The 17,373-nt window shown below is 40.3% G+C and overlaps 5 protein-coding genes across 6 annotated transcripts; all 5 read left to right on the plus strand.

Moving 5' to 3' along the window:
• Window positions 1-1,489: 1,489 nt before the first annotated feature.
• On the plus strand, window positions 1,490-2,454 carry LOC127251333 (abscisic acid receptor PYL4-like). The gene has a single exon (XM_051274996.1). It carries the CDS (start codon window positions 1,608-1,610, stop codon window positions 2,241-2,243), a length of 636 nt encoding a protein of 211 aa, XP_051130953.1. The 5' UTR covers window positions 1,490-1,607; the 3' UTR covers window positions 2,244-2,454.
• Window positions 2,455-6,956: 4,502 nt separating this feature from the next.
• On the plus strand, window positions 6,957-9,094 carry LOC127251895 (protein trichome birefringence-like 34). Of its 2 annotated transcripts, none has more exons than XM_051275838.1 (5): window positions 6,957-7,442; window positions 7,636-7,810; window positions 7,894-8,090; window positions 8,210-8,368; window positions 8,461-9,094. In XM_051275838.1, exons 1-5 carry the CDS (start codon window positions 7,066-7,068, stop codon window positions 8,816-8,818), a joined length of 1,266 nt encoding a protein of 421 aa, XP_051131795.1. In that variant the 5' UTR covers window positions 6,957-7,065; the 3' UTR covers window positions 8,819-9,094. The 2 variants fall into 2 exon arrangements, with proteins under 2 accessions (XP_051131795.1, XP_051131796.1); XM_051275839.1 differs by having other exon boundaries at window positions 7,185-7,442; window positions 7,632-7,810.
• Window positions 9,095-9,462: 368 nt separating this feature from the next.
• LOC127251582 (protein trichome birefringence-like 34) lies at window positions 9,463-11,415 on the plus strand. Its single transcript, XM_051275320.1, has 5 exons — window positions 9,463-9,818; window positions 9,947-10,121; window positions 10,278-10,474; window positions 10,628-10,789; window positions 10,866-11,415. Exons 1-5 carry the CDS (start codon window positions 9,463-9,465, stop codon window positions 11,242-11,244), a joined length of 1,269 nt encoding a protein of 422 aa, XP_051131277.1. The 3' UTR covers window positions 11,245-11,415.
• Window positions 11,416-11,682: 267 nt separating this feature from the next.
• Window positions 11,683-13,707, plus strand: LOC127252050 (protein trichome birefringence-like 34). The gene is made up of 4 exons (XM_051276049.1): window positions 11,683-12,383; window positions 12,548-12,744; window positions 12,821-12,997; window positions 13,110-13,707. Exons 1-4 carry the CDS (start codon window positions 11,826-11,828, stop codon window positions 13,465-13,467), a joined length of 1,290 nt encoding a protein of 429 aa, XP_051132006.1. The 5' UTR covers window positions 11,683-11,825; the 3' UTR covers window positions 13,468-13,707.
• Window positions 13,708-14,367: 660 nt separating this feature from the next.
• On the plus strand, window positions 14,368-16,853 carry LOC127252051 (patellin-6-like). The gene is made up of 4 exons (XM_051276050.1): window positions 14,368-15,303; window positions 15,465-15,589; window positions 15,851-15,992; window positions 16,339-16,853. Exons 1-4 carry the CDS (start codon window positions 14,563-14,565, stop codon window positions 16,609-16,611), a joined length of 1,281 nt encoding a protein of 426 aa, XP_051132007.1. The 5' UTR covers window positions 14,368-14,562; the 3' UTR covers window positions 16,612-16,853.
• Window positions 16,854-17,373: the final 520 nt, after the last annotated feature.

Genomic DNA, 17,373 nt, shown 5'->3' on the forward strand with positions numbered 1-17,373 from the left:
CTACTCATCATTTTCAGTTTTATAATAATGCGCGCTTGCTGCCGTCGCTGGAGATATATATAAGCAACCACTTTAGGAAATTAAAGGAGTTGCATTTTACGTACGTAAGAAGAAATAAAATGATGATGCATTTAAGTTTTATTTTGAGAATGGGTTTAATTGGAATGTAGAGCAGTGTGTTTCCTTAGATTAGTTTAATGCATGAAAATGCAACCAAGGATGGAGATAACCTAATAAGCCAAGGCAGAGCTGGCCTTGTTTGTGTTTGTGTACCTAGAGATGGAGAGAGAGACTCAGATCCTTTCTATTGTATTGTGAGAAAGATGTAGTATGTTCATGTACAGCTACCTACTTACAGACTATTGCTAATTGCTTTTGGTAGCTTTTCGATATGATGATGCATGCCCTATGCCCTATGCCCTATGCCTAGCTCCTCTCCTTTTTGCTACTTTTAATATTTGATTGCACCAATCCAATTCTCAGATTCTTCACTCACAATATTTTATTCATAAAACAATTCATTCAAATAATAGTTGCAGCAGGCGGGACCAATCACCATGCATGCAGAATTGGAGAGGAAATTAGGAGGAATGGACCACATCACATCGCATCGCATACACTACTATTCAACTATATATACACAAAATTATTAAACACGTACGGCCCAATTAAAGAAGTAAATAAATAATATAATCTGATATGATTAATTAATTATCCATCATCGAGTCACAGTGCACTAGTCCTATTCCTGTTTAATTTACTGTGCAGCGTATGTATCTATGTATGTATGTATATATGCATGCTCTACAACTTAGTTCCTCATATATAGCATGGCATGGACTATAATGTGGGCCTTACTTAATCTCTAATTAACCTCATATGTGAGGGTAATATACACACATATATATATATATATCCCACCCCACTTGGGTGGTGTTGTTGATGTAAGAAAATTTTAAAAGAAAAACCCACGCACCAAATGGTTCATTAATTAATTGTATTTTAAACTATTGAATAACTACTACTACTTGAAATCGATGGCTATCCATCCATCCATCCATTTATCTAGCCTCTTCTAGACAATCAATCTTCTTTGACCAGAAGATAGTAGAGTTTTGTACCAGCGAATGAATATCGTTTTGAGATTCCAAGAATGGTACAAATTGCAATTTTCTAATAACCAATCAATCCTATTTAATTTGATCATGAATTTGGCAAGGTTGTCTTGTCTTGGCCCTGATTGTTACCCGCTCCCGCTCCCGGGAGTTTAATTTTTAGAACAATCTCCGCCAATCATGACGCGGGTCCCATGCGTGCAACGTGATTCCTGTGTTTTGTTATTGTCCCCGGCGTTTGTGGTCCAGGACTGTCTATGAAATACTAATTCCAACTTTGTGATTTTCTTTTTCTTTTTCTTTTTCTTTTCTCCCACTCTCTCCTTCACTTTCACTGATGTAAGAAAAGCTCTGGTAAGAGTTGAATATTGCAACTTGGGCATAAGTGTTTGTGTGTCTCTCTCTCTTAAATATACATATATATGCAGTCACAAATCACAATCCCTGCAGATTATCTTGCTCAATCACCATCCATCTAAACAAATTATTAAAATGCCTTCGACTCAATCTAAATCCTCCCTTCTACTCCAGCGAATCAATGAAACGCCTACCACCACCGCCTCCGCCGGCGCCTGCAAGCAAGCATACAGCCATCCAGCTGCCGCCCAGGTTCCCGACCAAGTAGCCAGGTACCACACCTACGCCGTCGGCCCCAACCAGTGCTGCTCCGCCGTCATCCAACACATCTCCGCTCCCGTCTCCACCGTCTGGTCAGTAGTCCGCCGCTTCGACAACCCACAAGCCTACAAGCACTTCGTCAAGAGCTGCCACGTCATCCTCGGAAACGGAAACGTCGGTACCGTCCGGGAAGTCCGAGTCATCTCCGGCCTACCCGCCGTCAGCAGCACCGAGCGTTTGGAAATTCTGGATGATGAGCGCCACATCATCAGCTTCAGCGTAGTCGGCGGCGACCACCGATTAGCTAATTATAGATCTGTCACGACACTACACGCCGCATCGGACGGCGGCACGGTGGTGGTGGAGTCGTACGTTGTCGATGTCCCGCAAGGTAACACTAAAGAAGAAACCTGCGTTTTTGTTGATACGATTGTGAAATGTAATCTTCAATCGTTGACTCAGATCACTGAGAATCTGATTAGTCAGACGAAGCCCTTAACTCCTCCATGAAAAATTTACAATTCGAAACGCACTGCTCGATCAGCTCATATCATCAGAGGAATCCCGGCTGGATCAATGTGACTTTTGTATTATACTCATCGTACCATGAGACGAAGCTTGCTTTTTATTGTTCGAAGAACATGTAATGTTTTTATGGCCTTGACTTTGAGGTCTGTCGATTGCCGTTGTGTGTTCAAGAACAATTTACACTTGATCTGTGCATATTCTTGCTGCTGCTGCTATTCTCTCTCTCTTTCTGCGATTAATTTATTTTGCATCTGTGAGCATGTGAAGTGGTGGACTTTTTGGATGTGGAGGAGAGCAAGTTAAGGCGGCTAAAGATGATGATGCTATCAAATTAAAATCAAATGGTTTTTAATTAATAATTAAACTTGAATGCATTCTGTGTCAGAGAGCTGATCATAATTTAGAACTATAATGTTAGCAATTGCATAGAATAATATCTTCCAGGGCCACTTCGTTTTCCATAGATCACACAAAAACAGCCTTACACATTATATATATAACTAAACGTTGGTAACCTCAAACAACGTAACTCGATCATTAGTTTGACGACTGGTTTTAGATCTGCAGTTTGGGCAGCACAAGACGATGCTTACTATATTTGTATAGGCTATAGGGTTTCTCCATTCAACTCCATTGGGCAATAATATAAGCAATTCACACGAAACACAATATGTATATATATATATATATATCCACCATTAAAATGCGACAAGGGGAGAAGTTAAATGAATCACAGCTGTTAATGTAGCATATATTTATCACTATACATTCTACTCGTGTTATGAAATAAAAGAATAACTTTAGCATCAGTATGTATAATTGCTGCCATGGATATGCATATCTATGTTGTATCTTGGATGTACCATTATATTGTCAGCGTGCGTGCAGACCTTGAAGATGTAATATATTCCTGATAGTTTATTTTTAACATCTAAGACACACGATATAAATTAATGGAATTTCATGTCTTTTGTTTAATGTTATTGTGAACTAGTAGTATGTACAGAAATTCCCATCTGATTAGATAGATCTAACAAGCACTTGGGTTTCCATGTTTTTTGTTTTCTTCAAAAATAACATTCAACATGACCCAGTGGATGAATTAAAAAGAAAGAATTATTATTTATCAGTAAAAGATAATTGAAAGCAAACAGCAACGCTGCAAGTTGGCCTTTTGGTGTCAACAAGTAGCCTTTAAAATTATATATTTATATACACATATATAAAAGCATGCGTTGTAGCAAGCTAATAAGCCTGCAAGTTGCAAGGTCTCCTCGATGGGCATTGTTTGATTGTCCTTGATTTTCGTATCTCTCTGTCTAATTCTTCATCAGGTAAGGTAAGGGAACTAGGGTGGGGATGTATAAATATATATATATATATCACTGCAACTTGGCCATATATATATATATATATATATTTAAAAAGGAAGAAATTAAATGGTGGAATTGAATTAAAAATTAATATTACATATAGAGGAAAAAAGAAATGGCTGAGGGTACTTAGGGATGCAAGTTGGCTGGCATCGGCATGGCATGGCATGAGGCCAAGTGGGCAGAAGCAGCAGCAGCAGCAGCAGCTACCTTTTTCAATATTCTCTGCTTGCTTAGGTTGAATGCCTTCACGTTACAGAAAGACCGCATGCAATTTTTGCAAGGTTTCCTCGTTACAGAAATCATTTTTTACTTTAATTTCTCTCTGTGTGGATGATGATGATGATGATATCTTCTACTATATATATATATATATATATATATATAAAACTGCATCTTTTTTGACTCAATCTATACGTTGGTACTTATCTATCTTCGACTCGATCGATATCTGCTGACTGCAGTGTGGAGGGGAAACACATGCATGCGATAATAAATTTAATTATAAATTGGAACCAGATATTTCGAGTACAAACAAATACTAGTGTGAGCTCCTCCTCCTCCTGTCAATTTGCAGAAACGACAAACTAACTGTGCTAAAAGAAAAAGATGTTTCGTCTTCTTCCGATCAATTTCGCAAGTTGAGTAGTTTGGGTTTTATTTATATAAACCCTTTTTATATTCTCCAGTTACTTAAATAAGCAGAAGCTAGCGTCCTTTTTCATCTTGCTTTTCTTTTCTCTTTCTTTATTATCATCATTTTCGTTTTTTCTTTTGCCCTCTTGCCTTAGAATATCTTTCTTGACTGTTCTCTAATTATTAATTCTGAATTTTATACCAATTTTCTTTGTAAATAGGTATAAAATTGTGGGGATGGAGAGAATATTCGAGTTAATAACAAAAGGAGAAGTGGGCATTGGCAGGGGCATATACAGTTGTGTAAGAGTACATATATCCTCCTTCCTTCCTGATTATAATTATTATCATGTATATGTACATGTTAGTTTTAACTACTACCAAAGCATGATTGGAATTAATATAATTACTACGTTTGATATGAATAAAGAAATTAGTACCATCCAGCAACATCAGTAACAGAAATTTATAATTGCATACTTATCTATATATCAATCAACCCAGATAGATAGTCAGTCAGATAGATAGGCTCAAACAAAGTGAATATGATTCGATCGGGATCATGTATATAAACAACAATGTTTTTTAATTGCTTTGGAATCAGCAAAAGATATTCTGGCTGGCATGTTTAATCAAATATGGTACAGCAAAAAACAAAGCCAAGTATAAATAAATATCCAGAAATGTATGTATGTATAGAATAACCAAGTATACATACATACAAGTTAGCCTAGAAGCTCTAATATTTGGTCCTTCACGTGCCTAAACGTCCAGTCCAGTGCAGTAGTTTGCTAACTATTCAGTTTTCATTTTTCTTGATTTTAGAATCCTAGACCTTTTAATAGTAATAATAAATTTGCAATTAATAATGCATAATTCTCCAACACGACACGACGGCCGTATCTAAATCTCAAAATCCATCTCCTTCACATGACATATATAAAATGACGTTTAGAAGACTCTGAACCATGAAAGTTGTCGTGCTATTTATTCCTTAAATTTGAGATCCACGAAATAGTCACAGCCCCGTAAGATAATAATTTATTGTCGACATGCCAATAGAATTAATTAGCAGAGGATTTTTACAAATTATCTTTAGAAGTCTTCAAGTGTTTTTAATTCTTATTAATTCCCGATGCTCCCATATACTAATAAACATGCATGGCCAATGGCCTTAATATGTTGTCTTTGATTTGATTTCCGAAGCAATATTAATTAGGGTTGCCGAGTGTCACGGACCAATATCTCTGCCCCTGGTTCTCAGCCATAATCCGTCCTATGTGTGCGAGTCCTTATCTTGTACGGCTGACTGATAACCTATATTTTGGTGCAGGTACGTGTATGTCCCAAATGTATTGCGCACAGGGGACGGTTGGTCTGAGCCTCGCGAGCATGGCTTATGCGCCGGGCATATCAGTTTTCGTACACGTTACACGGGGTGGCTAAATTGATAAACTATTATTGGAAACATGTTTTGTTTAACCGCGTGCATTTAAACTCACTTAATGAATACATACAGAGTATGTTTTATTTGGTTTGTTCTTCAAACCAAAATTATGATTACTCATTTTGTCTAATTATTAATAAAAACATACTTTCTTTTTTTTTCTCCCCCACAAAATGATATAAAAATACTGTTTTAATCTAAGATTCAAATTAAAATTTAAGGGGTTGGATCATGTATCACATTGAGATTAAATAAAGCCTTGCTGAATGAATCATTCGGCAGTATTTTTGAAGTATCACTGTAACATATATAATGCTACAGCAGAGCATGGATTTTTATCAACGGGAAAGGCCTCATTTAACTAATTATTTCGTCACCTTCAACGAGTATGTACATATGTCATATGATATGACAGGACCATAACAACAATTCAAAGATTAATTATAAACTACATTCAATCTCAAGCAACCAATGCTTCATGGAAAAGATACCTAACTAGAGGCTTCCTGCGTACTTGTGCATCTATCTATCTATCTATTCTTGGGGTTATATTTCACCAATACATTGATACATGTATATATATATATATATATATATATAAGATCCGTTTCATATAGCTATCACTTTATATTAGAAAAGAATGGGAATGGGTGGGTTTAGTGCTGTATCTATATATATAGATGTGCCTGTGGACAGTCAGTGGGGGATGATATATATATATATATATATATGAGAATTATCTTGACTTCAACGATTTAAGATGTCAACGGTTCAACCAGAACTTCAACTGCCCCACCCCCACCCCCACCCCCACCCCAACCTAATTAATTAATATAGTATCCACCCCGGTCCAAACATCCTAGTTGCCATTACAAATATGTAAATTAATAATAATGCCCGTGTGGGTGTGCACGAACCAAAACCTCCTCGCCACTCTTTCTTTCTTTCTTCCTTTCCTTAGCTTGGCAAATACGATTGACTGATTGATTGAGCCCCGCGAATCAATAATATTTAAATAGTCCATACATATGTACTATAATTTATATTTACATTTTTTCTTAATTAATTTTTAATGGAGCTCCTAATTAACCAATAAGAAAACTAATTAATTAAAGCAACCAACTACTTAGAACTACTACTGTTGGTTCCACTAGCTAAACCACCACCAAGTATGCTGCAGTTCCCCTACTCTAGCTAAATAATCCTAACAAACCCCGAAAGCTAAATTTCACCTACCTAATGCTGTGGCATCCAGCTTCCACTTCAATACAGATATAACCTCCATGCGCCAGAACATCGATTGTGTATGTATCCTCCAATCAGGTAATTAAGAATAGAGTAATTATTAATGGCCGCCAAGAAACATATTTTGCTTCCAGAAGCAGTGTCCGGGACGATAGATATCAGGTGCAGTTTTCATTCCCTGATAGGGCTTCTTGTGGCGGCGTTGGTGGTCGGGGCCATTTATCTCACAGCGGAGAGTGGCTACTTGGTACGAGAAGAAGATGAGGGTCACAAATTGATAGGGGCAACTAACGATACGACTACTACGTCTGGGTGCGATCTGTTTGCAGGGAAATGGGTTTATGACAACGAGTCATATCCTTTGTACAAAGACAAGGAGTGCTCCTTCATGTCGGATCAATTGGCTTGTGCCAAGTTTGGCAGGAAAGACTTGGACTATCAGCATTGGCGATGGCAACCTCATCAGTGTGACCTCCCAAGGTGGTCTGGAACGTCGTCTCGCCTTTCTTAATTAATTATTTGATTCATCAATTAATTTTTGCGTGGAGACCTTATACTAGATTATATTATTAAAAAATATATCAATTGATTTAATGAGCAGGTTTATGTAAGAATGATATTTGACGCGCAAGGTGGAATGTGTGTGTTTTTCTTTCTATCTGTATAAAGCTAGGTTCAATGCAACAGCATTGTTAGAGAGATTAAGGAATAAGAGGCTAGTATTCGTTGGGGACTCATTGAATAGAGGGCAATGGGTATCTATGGTGTGTCTGCTGGACAAGGCTATTCCACCACACCTCAAATACATGCACAACAATGGCAGCTCCTTGATCACCTTCAAGGCAAAAGTAAGCAATTACAGTACACCTATATACCTACTTAATTTGTTCATTCAAGATTAATTAATATATATTGAATTCTTGCATTGAAGGAATACAATGCGAAAATAGAGTTCTACTGGGCTCCCTTGTTGGTGGAGTCCAACTCAGACGATCCAGTTTTGCATCGTCTGCCAGAACGGATCGTTAGAGCTCAAGCTATAGAGAAGCATGCCCGCCACTGGACCGACGCGGATATACTTGTTTTCAATACCTATCTTTGGTGGAGAAGGCCTCAAATGGATGTCCTGTGAGCACTTAACTAATTGATATATCCATATATACATACATACATACATAGCCACCTCGCACGGCACCACATACTTATATAATTAATTAAGATAAATGGCTATTATGATCGATGATCAGGTGGGGCACATTCAATAGCTCAGATGGAATATACAAGAAAGTAGATATGCTGCGGAGCTACGAACTAGCTCTAAAGACATGGGCCGACTGGCTGGAAATACACGTCAATCGAAGCAAGACCCAATTGTTCTTCATGAGCATGTCCCCGACTCATGAACGGTATAATCTTCGTACAATTCGATTCGATTCATCTAATTAAAAAAATAAACCTGCTGATTTCATCATATATATGCAATCAATTAAATTTGCAGGGCTGAAGAATGGGGGCAGCCTGAAGGAGGGAACTGCTACACAGAAACAGAAATGATAAAGGAAGTGGGGTACAGAGGAAAAGGAACAGATCCTAAGATGATGAGAATGGTGGAGGCCACAATAGATGACCTTGAAAGAAGAGGGTTGAATGTGCAGATGATCAACATAACACAGCTTTCTGAGTACAGGAAAGAAGGGCACCCCTCCATATACAGAAAACAATGGGAGCCTTTGACTCAAGAGCAACTTGCAGATCCTCTTGGTTATGCAGATTGCGTGCATTGGTGTCTTCCCGGAGTTCCTGATGTCTGGAACGAGCTCTTGTATGCTTACATTTTTAACCACACACAAAATTAATTCACTGGTGATATATCCATCTCATTGCTGAAAAGATTTTACAAAGGTAAAGTCTTTTTCACTGCACGTATATATATATATATATATATATATATGTGGTGGTGTGGTGGTTATAGTACAAAGGCCCTAATCAAATTAACTGCAATTGTAATTAAATGTTTTACATTTGAGTGTTTTTTTATGTTTTATGTTCATAATCGTCTAAAAATTAGGAAATTGTCCCTCACGAGAAATACAGCTATTACCATGATTTACTTGGCAAATCAGGCAAAATTGCAATATTTACTAGGGACCATGTATATGTACAAGCTGGAGGAACAGGGGTCTGCACTTGGGCAGTTAATCACGGAGGAAACAAAATCAATATCATTCAACTCTATGATACGCAGAAGATCATATATAATAATAATATGTACATATTAAGTATATGTATCTGCAAACATTCTTCTGATTAAACAAGGTAAGAAGCGATTCAATCATATATATGTATTGAAATAATCATGAAAATCACGTGAAAATTATAACCAGGATAATTATTAACATGTACGACACCTGAATATAACTATGTTGATCTTGCAAGTAGAGAGAATATATAAATCTCCAACTAACAGTAGCGAGTATCATCATAATACACACATAGCAATATGTGGCCTGTCAAAACATGGGAAACCGTTCTCAAGTTGCACCACATTGCTGCAGGCCTCTTCATCCTCGTTTTCTTTTTCGCTGTTGTATACTTATCTCATGATATTAATTACTTGAACTTGTTCAAAAACCAGATCAGAGTAAAAAGATCGGAGTCAAGTGCAGACAACATTTACTCCAGTCAACAGTGTGACCATTTCTCGGGCAGATGGGTTTACGATAATGTGTCTTACCCTCTGTACGAGGAGAGCCAGTGTGCTTTCATGGAGGGTGCTTTTGCTTGTCAGAAATATGGGAGAAAGAACCTCAAGTATCAGAATTGGCGATGGCAGCCTCATCACTGCAACCTTCCAAGGTTCTATTAAAAAAAAAAAAAAAAAAAACCTTCTTTTCTGGACTAATTAGTTAATTATGATGGCATTGCGCCTTCATTTAGTTTAGTTTAAGAAGATACATGTGTGTCATGATCCACTCACTGCACAGGTTTAATGGCACATTATTGCTGGAGAAATTGAAAGGGAAAAAACTTATATTTGTGGGAGATTCATTATGTCGAAACCAGTGGGTGTCCATGCTTTGCCTCATCGAGTCGTCTCTTCCTCCCTCGTCCATAAAGATGTTTAACTTTACAGGCAACTTGCAATATTTCCACATCAAAGTACGTAAGAAGTCTTTCTTTCTTTCTTCTTCATATTATTGATCGAGTAGGAGAGCTGGAATTAGGGTTTGAATGATGAAACCCACCCCCAATTTCGATAGTCGATCTCCTTCCTTAGTCAAACAAACATATTGAAAGTATGGATGGACCGTTTAGGAACACGAAACGACAATTGGGTTCTACTGGTCGCCGTTTCTTGTTGAATCGAACTGCGATGACCCGTGGCAGCATCAGTCGGCAGGGCAAACGGTTAGAGTCCACGGCATCGAAAAGCATGCCAGGCACTGGAACGACGCAGACATCCTCGTCTTTGATTCATATGCGTGGTGGATCAATTACGATATTCAAGTCTTGTAAGTAGACGATAGATTGATTAATTTAATTAAGTTAAAATAAAAATAAAGTTCCGATGTATCATCGGTTGTTATCTTTTCATTTTTCAAGGTTAACAGCCCACAATATATATATATATATTTTTATATACGAACTGGTTGGTTGGTTGGTAGGTGGGGATCAGTCGGGAGCCCAGATGCGATTCACAAAACAGTAGCAATGAAGGATCGTAGATTCGAGATGGCACTAAACACTTGGTCGGATTGGCTGGAAATAAACGTTAATCGTTCCAAAACCAAGCTGTTCTTCATGAGTGCGTCACCTTACACGTTGAGGTACGACGTACATGATTTCTTAGTTAATATGTATATGTATATATGTATAGGTGGGAATGCGGATATGATGATGCAGAGGTGAAACCTGGGGGCAATGCTACAATGTGACTGAGCCTGAGGCTAAGGTTGAAGAGGCGAGCAGTAGTGGAATTAGGTATTCCAGTTACAGCAGCAGCAGCAGCAGCAGGAGGAGGAAGAGGCTGGCGAGTATAGTGGAATCAACGTTACAAAAGCTGGAGACACGAGGGGTGAGAGTGGAGTATGTAAGGATAACGGGGCTGTCCGAATACCGGAGAGACGCACATCCCTCTATTTACAGATCGTTCTACACTACTAATAACCAGAAGCAGAAGAAGTTAGATCCCAACAGTTACGCCGACTGCGTGCACTGGTGTCTCCCAGGAGTGCCGGATGTCTGGAATCAGATCCTCTATTCTTTCCTACTACTTATTTAATACTGTAGACTGTAGTAATATCATAGTGGCGTTGTTGTACTTGCTTGACGAGTTAGTTGTATGTATGTATGTATGTTATTATCATCGGTGGAGTTGGCAGGCTCACCCAATCCGTTACAAGTCATATATGCTTAATTAACCTCTCAAAACACACAATGAAATATATACTGATTTCCACTGAATACACTTTAAGATTAACTGTTGCCTCTCTATTGGGTTAGTTCATCTTATCTAAACGAAATAATTAATACTATAAACATGTGGTCCCCAATAAAACAATGCATGCAGGTAATAATACAAGTATCTATAATTAATAAACTTATGCTATTCCGCTTTACCATCAACTATTTCAAATCAGATCTAAAAAATCTATTAAAATAAGTTGGGGTACGTTTTACCATGATAAAACCTCCTCGGAGGCGCAACAAATTTGGACGTCTCTCTGAGTTCGAATATGAGCCGGCAGAGCGAGTTGGATTCTATTCTATGAACAAATCAGTTGAACAAATTTTATCTTCAAGTAGGACAAAAACTCCCATCTGTATCTATACAAGGAATTTGAGTCGTACCTAACAAAAAAAATGAATCTGGAGACAAGGAAAGTGGGATTCAAATCCTATTACCTGGTCGTCTTCTTCCTCGCAGCTCTAGCCGCCGTTGCGCTCCTAACCCTTGACAATGGCAGCGGCATCGTGGAGAAGCGGAACATGGGGGTTGCTGCGAATAACAAGGCAAAGGCAGAGAGCAATGAAGAAAAGATAATAGAGCTGGTTTCGGAGTGCAACTTGTTTTCAGGCAGATGGGTTTTTGGCAAGGCCTCCTCGTCCTCGTCCTCGTCCTCGTATCCGCCGTATGAGGAGGGACAATGCTCTTACATGACACCAGAGTTTGCCTGTCAGAGGAACGGGAGACCCGACTCCAAATATCAAGGTTGGAAATGGCAGCCTCGGGGCTGCGATCTTCCCCGCTTTAACGGCACTGCGTTGATGGAGGCACTGAGGGGGAAGAGGCTTGTGTTTGTTGGCGATTCGTTGAACAGGAACCAATGGGTGTCCATGCTTTGCTTGATCGAGTCTTCTTCGTCTCTCCGGCACTCCACAGTCATCAGAGACGGCAATCAGTTCACCTTCCACGCTCCTGTAAGTTCAATTTCAATTACATTACATTCCATTCAATTCAATCCCCCTCTATCTATCTATCCATCCATCCATATGTCTCTCTGCTTTGATTAATTTAATTGTTCTCCTCTTCTACTGTGTAATTAAAATATTAGCTAATTAAATGGATGGGTTTTGTGAAATAGGAATACAATTCGACAATCGATTTCTATTGGTCTCCGTTGCTGGTGGAGTCGAATTGCGATGACCCGATGGAACACAAGGTGAAGCAGCGTATTGTTAAGATCAAAGCGATAGAGAAGCATGGCCGGCACTGGACCGACGCAGATATACTCGTCTTTGATTCTTTCATCTGGTGGCTGCAGCCATCGATGACCATCTTGTGCGTCTCTCTCTCCCTGTTTATATGGTTAATATTTATTGATTGATGATTGATGATTGACGATGGATGGATTCAGATGGGGGGGATCATTTTCACCCGGGAGCTCCGATGCAAGCTACAAACAGGTTGTCGAGGGCATGGAGAAGCGTGTCTATGAAATGGCCTTAGACACTTGGTCGGACTGGGTCGAGTTCAACGTCAACAGAACGAGGACGAAGATGTTCTTTATGAGCCTCTCGCCAATGCACCCATAGTAACTGCTACTACTACTGCTACTATATGTTTGCTTGTTAACATCCTCGATTCATTTTTCTTCTTCTTCAAGTGTGATATGTGATACATAATATATAGTATCATATATGCAGTGGTGAAAGTTTGGACGTGCTGCAGCACTGCTACAACGAAACAGAGCCAACCTTGGAGGAGGATGGTTACCGTGGTCGCCGCCGGGTGGAGACATTTCCCGATGATTTCGGCCTAATCGCACAGTCTGCCATACAAAAGCTGGCGAGGAGGGGTGTGAGAGTGGAATACCTCAACATTACACATCTGTCGGATTACAGGAAGGACGCACATCCTTCCATCTATACCTACGACTTTCAAAAGGAGGCAGACCCTCGCAAAAGGAGCCGCCACTCGGACTGCGGCCATTGGTGTCTTCCAGGCGTGCCTGATGTCTGGAATCAGATCCTCTATTCTTACATCATCAATTCTTCTAGCTAGATATATACACATCCTACCATGTCAAATGATTATGCTACGACGTCTATCCTCTGATACTAGATAGGTTTTACTCCAAATTTGACTGAACTCGATCAGATTTCTCCACCCAAATACGGTTGGTCGCACGGTGTTTTTTCGCGAATGGTCCTTCCTAGTCATCTCGAATGGGTAGCTATTGTAGGGATGAAACCATGCTGTTCTACTACTTTGTTGAAAACGATTAATAATAATAATGTTGACTTGGGTTTGGGCTTGGATTTAGTATCAGTTTGAATGATAATGGACCCAAAGGCTGCCATAACTACATCAATTAGTCCTCATTCGTTGAACTCGATTGAAGAACTAATTATAACAGCACCGGAAGGAATCCACCCTATCTATGCAACAAGAGTGATGATGATAATTTTAATTTATTGGGCTTAAGAGGAGTCTATCCCATTTCTACAAGTCCAAAATCTATATGGACGACGACCTTTCTTGTTGATGATAACAATAATATAAACATACACGTAATGCTGCTATTACACTCCGAATTAACATCAAATTATACTTATTATCTATCTATATACTAGTGCTTAGTACTATTATATATGGATGATTAGACCCAATAGAGGGAGTACCCAGTGAATGGAAGGAAGTCAAGTATGCTGTATGCGTGAGAGGGAGAGAGAGAGAGAGTAAACTGACTGCTACAGCTTTTGTTGGTCGATAAAAGCAAATGAAAGCGGCTTTGTATAGACGACAATCCGTGCTGTTCCGTTCCGTTCATTCATTCAAAAACCCGCAACACCGCCCGTGCCCACACGCTAATCATCACCATCATCATCATCATGTCACTTGAGCGGAGCCAGCCAGCCAGCCAGCCACCCGGCCGCTATAATTAAATACTAGTCACTCCAATTCCCTCCCCCCCACCCCCACCTTTCCTCTAATACTAATCACACACAGAGATAGCTCAGCGCTGCACTGTACTTCACTTCTTATTACTGCGCCTTCACGCATTTCCCTCCCTCCCTCTTTGCTTTTCTTTGCTATATCCATCCTTTCCTTTTCCTTTCTTTTTACTGACCTCATCCATCATCATCATCAACAAACATGGAAGCCACTTCGCCTCTCTCAAGTTCAACCGCAACCAGTCGTCGTCTCCAAGAAAATCAAAGCGCTCAGCCCACCTCTGCTGCCAAGAAAACATTCGTCGCTTCATTGATGGAAGCCGCCTCCCTCCGCACGCCTTCTTTCAAGGAGGACACCTACCTCATCTGCCATCTCAACAACTCCGAGAAGAAGGCGCTCCTGGATCTCAAGGACCGCTTCATGGCCGCACACGGCCCGGACTCCATGTGGGGCATGCCCCTGGTGGGAAACGGGGACGAGCGCGCTGACGTCATCCTCCTCAAGTTCCTCCGTGCCCGGGATTTCCGCGTCCAAGACGCCCTCAACATGCTCCTCAAGTGCTTGGCGTGGAGGAAGGAATTCACGGCCGAGTCCATCCTGGAGGAAGACCTGGGCTTCAAGGAGCTGGAAGGAGTGGTGGCTTATATGCACGGCTGCGACCGACAAGGCCACCCTGTCTGCTACAATGCCTACGGAGTCTTCAAGGACAGGGAGATGTACGAGAGGATCTTCGGCGACGATGAGAAGCTCAAGAGGTTTCTGAGGTGGAGAGTCCAGGTCCTTGAGAGAGGGATCAAGCTCCTGCAGTTCAAGCCTGGCGGGGTCAATTCCATCATTCAGGTCACTGATCTCAAGGATATGCCTAAAAGAGAGCTCAGAGTCGCCTCCAATCACATTCTCTCGCTCTTCCAAGACAACTACCCTGAAATGGTTGCCAGAAAGGTACCTGCTGCCTACTACTATATCACTTCCTTTCTTCTTCCTTCGCCCCCCGCCGTTTTCAATTACTCCTACTGCAATAGTATTAGTATCTCCATGTATTGAATTCCATTCCCAAATCGCATTCGCTTCTGATCCTATCTACGTACGTACGTACGGTGCAGATCTTTATAAACGTGCCATGGTACTTCAGCCTGATGTATTCAATGTTTAGTCCATTTCTGACTCAAAGAACTAAGAGTAAGTTTGTGATATCCAAGGAAGGCAATGCTGCTGAGACCCTTTACAAGTAAGTGTGCTTAGATTTTCTGTCTGTATACACCAATTTTTTTTTCATTCCTCTGCATCAGCAAGCCGCTTAATGCCTGCCTACTGTCCTTCATGCTAGTAGCTATGCTGCGATGATGCCCTGGCCGGTGATACACATAGATAGATATAATCTTACCATCATGTTGATGTCCTAAGACTTTAATGCTTGCTGTCTGGATCGGAGTGTGTTTTTCTTTGTTTTATTTGCTTATTGCTTGGTGTTGGTGTTGGTGATGATCAGGTTCATCAGACCGGAGGAGGTCCCGGTTCAATACGGGGGAATGAGCCGGCCGAGTGAGGCGCTGAACTGTCCGCCCAAACCGGCGTCTGAATTCACAGTCAAAGGAGGAGAGAAAGTGAATATTCAAATCGAGGGCATTGAGGTAATAAATAAACATCAGTCCATGAATGCCTCTTAATTACTTGCCTCTTCTTCTCTACCTTCCGTGGGGGGAAAATATCGAACCAGTTTTGTTGGTTGTTGAATTCAAATCGGGTATGGTTGGGGAAAAAGCAGCCGAACAATACCTTTTCACTTGCCATCGCATCACATGATCGCTGTCGGAAGATGACAAAAATTCAAATTTCCGACAAACGTGACTTTTTCTGCCTACTTTAATTATTTGTATTATTATTCATTGATCACTTTTGGCGGTTTATCGATGCAAATCTGCAACATCCATCCGTATTCAACATAATGAATTGATTAATAAATTAATGAATGTTCAGGGTGGAGCAACGATAACGTGGGACATAGTGGTGGCCGGGTGGGAGTTGGAATATAGCGTGGAATTCGTACCAAACGCGGAGGGCAGCTACACCATCGCGGTGGAAAAGCCGCGACGGGTTCCGGCGAGTGAGGAGGCGATTCACAACTCCTACTCCACCAGGGAAGCTGGAAAACTGGTGCTCTCCGTCGACAACTCCACCTCCCGGAGGAGGAAGGTCGCTGCATACCGTTACATTGTCCGCAAATCATCATCATCCACAACCGCTGTTTAATTATGTTAATGAAACAATAGACCCCCACTTGATCAATTAATTAGCTAGCATCTTTAATCCATCCATCCATCCATCCATCTCCCTCCTCCTGCTGCTTTTGCCGCTAATGAAATGTGTGGACACTTGTAATAGAATAATAAAATACTACTTACTTATATATAGTAATGATATGTTTTGCTTGCATGTTGTGTCGTCGTGTTTAAACGCGATGCTGTTGCATCAATATTGCTGTGTTCCATTATTATCTATATTTATCTTTCATCTGATAATTTCGTGAGAGTGCATGCTATTATATCTTGGAAATCATGAGAACAAACATTTAGAAGGTAATTAGTTGCGGGCATTCCCCGGACAGTCAGCCTTTGGATCTGCCGATATATTGTTTGAATGAAGATTAATTTAAACATGAAATCACCCTTGTGGAGATCAGGAAAAGCATTAACAGTCAATAACAGCAGCATTTGCCAACATAAAGGGGAAATGATTTTGTGTGGCCTAGCTAGCTATTTAGCGTGTTAATGGTATCATCATCGTCATCATGAAATGGTGTTAGGATACCACCACGTTAGTTTATCAGTACTCCAGTCCATTCCCTGACCCTTTTTCTGCTCAAAGGATTCTTTATAAAAATGCGTTTACAGTAACAATAATTAAGGATAAGGCACGTCCGACTAATGACTGGTTAAGAGGAAATTGTGGGTCTGCTTTTGTAACATGTAGTGGGGTGGGTCAGAGAGGAAAGACTTTTGAAGCAGTGTGTCT

The sequence above is a fragment of the Andrographis paniculata genome, unplaced genomic scaffold (genome assembly GCF_009805555.1).
Source record: "Andrographis paniculata isolate CXL003 unplaced genomic scaffold, ASM980555v1 Contig45END, whole genome shotgun sequence".
In the NCBI taxonomy this organism is placed as follows: Eukaryota; Viridiplantae; Streptophyta; class Magnoliopsida; order Lamiales; family Acanthaceae; genus Andrographis; species Andrographis paniculata.

Bases quoted from the DNA above. Each gene is read 5' to 3' on its own strand.
- LOC127251895 (XM_051275838.1), top strand. From the start codon at position 7,066: ATGGCCGCCAAGAAACATATTTTGCTTCCAGAAGCAGTGTCCGGGACG. The intron at 7,811-7,893 runs GTAAGCAATTAC...CTTGCATTGAAG, and splicing joins TGATCACCTTCAAGGCAAAA to GAATACAATGCGAAAATAGA. The intron at 8,091-8,209 runs GTGAGCACTTAA...ATCGATGATCAG, and splicing joins AGGCCTCAAATGGATGTCCT to GTGGGGCACATTCAATAGCT.
- LOC127251333 (XM_051274996.1), top strand. From the start codon at position 1,608: ATGCCTTCGACTCAATCTAAATCCTCCCTTCTACTCCAGCGAATCAAT.
- LOC127252050 (XM_051276049.1), top strand. From the start codon at position 11,826: ATGAATCTGGAGACAAGGAAAGTGGGATTCAAATCCTATTACCTGGTC. The intron at 12,384-12,547 runs GTAAGTTCAATT...TTTGTGAAATAG, and splicing joins AGTTCACCTTCCACGCTCCT to GAATACAATTCGACAATCGA. The intron at 12,998-13,109 runs GTAACTGCTACT...TCATATATGCAG, and splicing joins CTCTCGCCAATGCACCCATA to TGGTGAAAGTTTGGACGTGC.
- LOC127251582 (XM_051275320.1), top strand. From the start codon at position 9,463: ATGTGGCCTGTCAAAACATGGGAAACCGTTCTCAAGTTGCACCACATT. The intron at 10,122-10,277 runs GTACGTAAGAAG...TGGACCGTTTAG, and splicing joins TGCAATATTTCCACATCAAA to GAACACGAAACGACAATTGG. The intron at 10,790-10,865 runs GTACGACGTACA...ATGATGATGCAG, and splicing joins GCGTCACCTTACACGTTGAG to AGGTGAAACCTGGGGGCAAT.
- LOC127252051 (XM_051276050.1), top strand. From the start codon at position 14,563: ATGGAAGCCACTTCGCCTCTCTCAAGTTCAACCGCAACCAGTCGTCGT. The intron at 15,304-15,464 runs GTACCTGCTGCC...CGTACGGTGCAG, and splicing joins CTGAAATGGTTGCCAGAAAG to ATCTTTATAAACGTGCCATG. The intron at 15,993-16,338 runs GTAATAAATAAA...ATGAATGTTCAG, and splicing joins TTCAAATCGAGGGCATTGAG to GGTGGAGCAACGATAACGTG.